General features: G+C 43.1%; 1 protein-coding gene across 1 annotated transcript in view; it reads left to right on the top strand.

The window, feature by feature from the left end:
- Window positions 1–1,626, top strand: part of SKP2 (S-phase kinase-associated protein 2, E3 ubiquitin protein ligase) — a 38,492-nt gene that overhangs the window by 21,036 nt on the left and 15,830 nt on the right. The window contains exon 6 of the mRNA XM_006876552.1: window positions 873–971. Coding sequence (XP_006876614.1) covers window positions 873–971 — 99 coding nt within the window. The remainder of the gene's footprint in view (window positions 1–872; window positions 972–1,626) is intronic.

Raw genomic sequence — 1,626 nt, 5'->3', positions numbered from 1 at the left:
AATCCCTGTATCCCAGAGCCCTGTTGTTCCAAGGTTGTGCATACATCATTATTTACCTCTGTCCCACTTAGTCCATGCAAACCTGCCTAATTGTTTTCCCATCTGCCTTGTTCTTCCATTTTCCTCCCCCTTTTTGTGTATTGCCCCCCTCCCAGCACCCAAACTATCCTGTGTCTATTCCCTACCCTGTGCTCCACCTTCCCCTTCCTCCCCTCACACCCTCATACATTCTTACTGTAACTTTATCTGCAGATGTGGAAACTAAGGCACAGAGAGGCTAAGCAAGTCCAGGGTTACCGTTAACAAGTGTCAGAACTAAGATTTGAACCTGGCAATATAGGATGAATCTCCAGAGTTCTTATTCTTAATATATCACTCGAGTGAGAATTTTAAGGAGAGGGTATTCAAGCTCACCAATTGCTCCTCAGAAACCCTATACAGGGTCACTATGGGTTGGAACCGACTCGACAGTACTTAACAATAACAACAACTGGAAAGGACCCGGTGACTTTGTAAGTCGACATTTTCCTAAAATCCAGCTCCAATTATGAGAGAAATGGAAATAAGTTCATTCCATTTTCTTTTTATCCCTGCTTACATTTTAAAACAGGCACTGACTTGTGTTTCTGGTGCATGTACTCAGTGCTGCGCTAAGCTCTTCATTACATTATATCGTTAAATCTTTTTAAAACCAGGCCAAGAAGGTCCTAATAGTGCCATTTCACAGAGAAGGACATTTGAGGCTAAGCGCTCATACTTCTGACTCAAGGCCTGCACGCTTTACATCTTCACTGTTGTCCTTCCCCAGGATGCTTGTGAAGCAGACAAGAATAACTTACTGGTATTGCTTTGGCATTGTTTTCTTTCCTCAGCTATCTTGGGCAGAACTCGAACTTAGTGCGGCTAAACCTTTGTGGGTGTCATGGATTCTCTGAATTTGCACTGCAGTCTTTGCTGAACAACTGTTTCAGGTAGGAAAGATCTGACACTTGGTTATTGTGATCTTGTACCAATATCCTGTTACCTCTTCTATCAGAATGCCATTGTGATTGGAAGCTGTTCAGTCAGTTCTGACGCACGGTGACCCCACTTGTGAAGAGCAAAGCTGTGACCTTTCAGAAGCAGATTGTCATGCCTGTCTTCTTAGGTATCTGTCAGCTAGTAGTGGAGTACATAACCATTGCATCACCAAGGACTCCTACATCTGAATACCAAAACCCATTGCCAACCAGTCGATTCCAACTCATCACAACCCTATAGAGGGTTTCCGAGACTGTAAATCTTCATAGAAGCAGACAGCATCATCTTGAGTGGCTACTGGGTTTGAACTGCCAACTTTGCAGTTAGCAGCCCATCACCTAACTCACCATACCACTGGGGGTCCTTCCACATCTGAGTATAATCAGGTAAATTTTTAAAGCCATTCCTAGTTGTTCAAGTTCTTGCAACTCTATCCCAAACCCAGGACCAATTCCACTTGGAGAATGCAGTATCCTTTGTTCTCATACTTGCTGTCACAACTCAAAGGCTAGGTCAGTTTAGACTGTACTGCGTACTTGTGTAGCATCCCTTGTGTTGGTTGCTACTAAAAAGAAGGAAAACATTAATTGAAAGGAATCTATTAAA

The sequence above is a fragment of the Chrysochloris asiatica genome, unplaced genomic scaffold (assembly GCF_000296735.1).
Source record: "Chrysochloris asiatica unplaced genomic scaffold, ChrAsi1.0 scaffold00390, whole genome shotgun sequence".
In the NCBI taxonomy this organism is placed as follows: domain Eukaryota; kingdom Metazoa; phylum Chordata; class Mammalia; order Afrosoricida; family Chrysochloridae; genus Chrysochloris; species Chrysochloris asiatica.
This window is presented reverse-complemented; position numbering and strand designations above follow the sequence as displayed.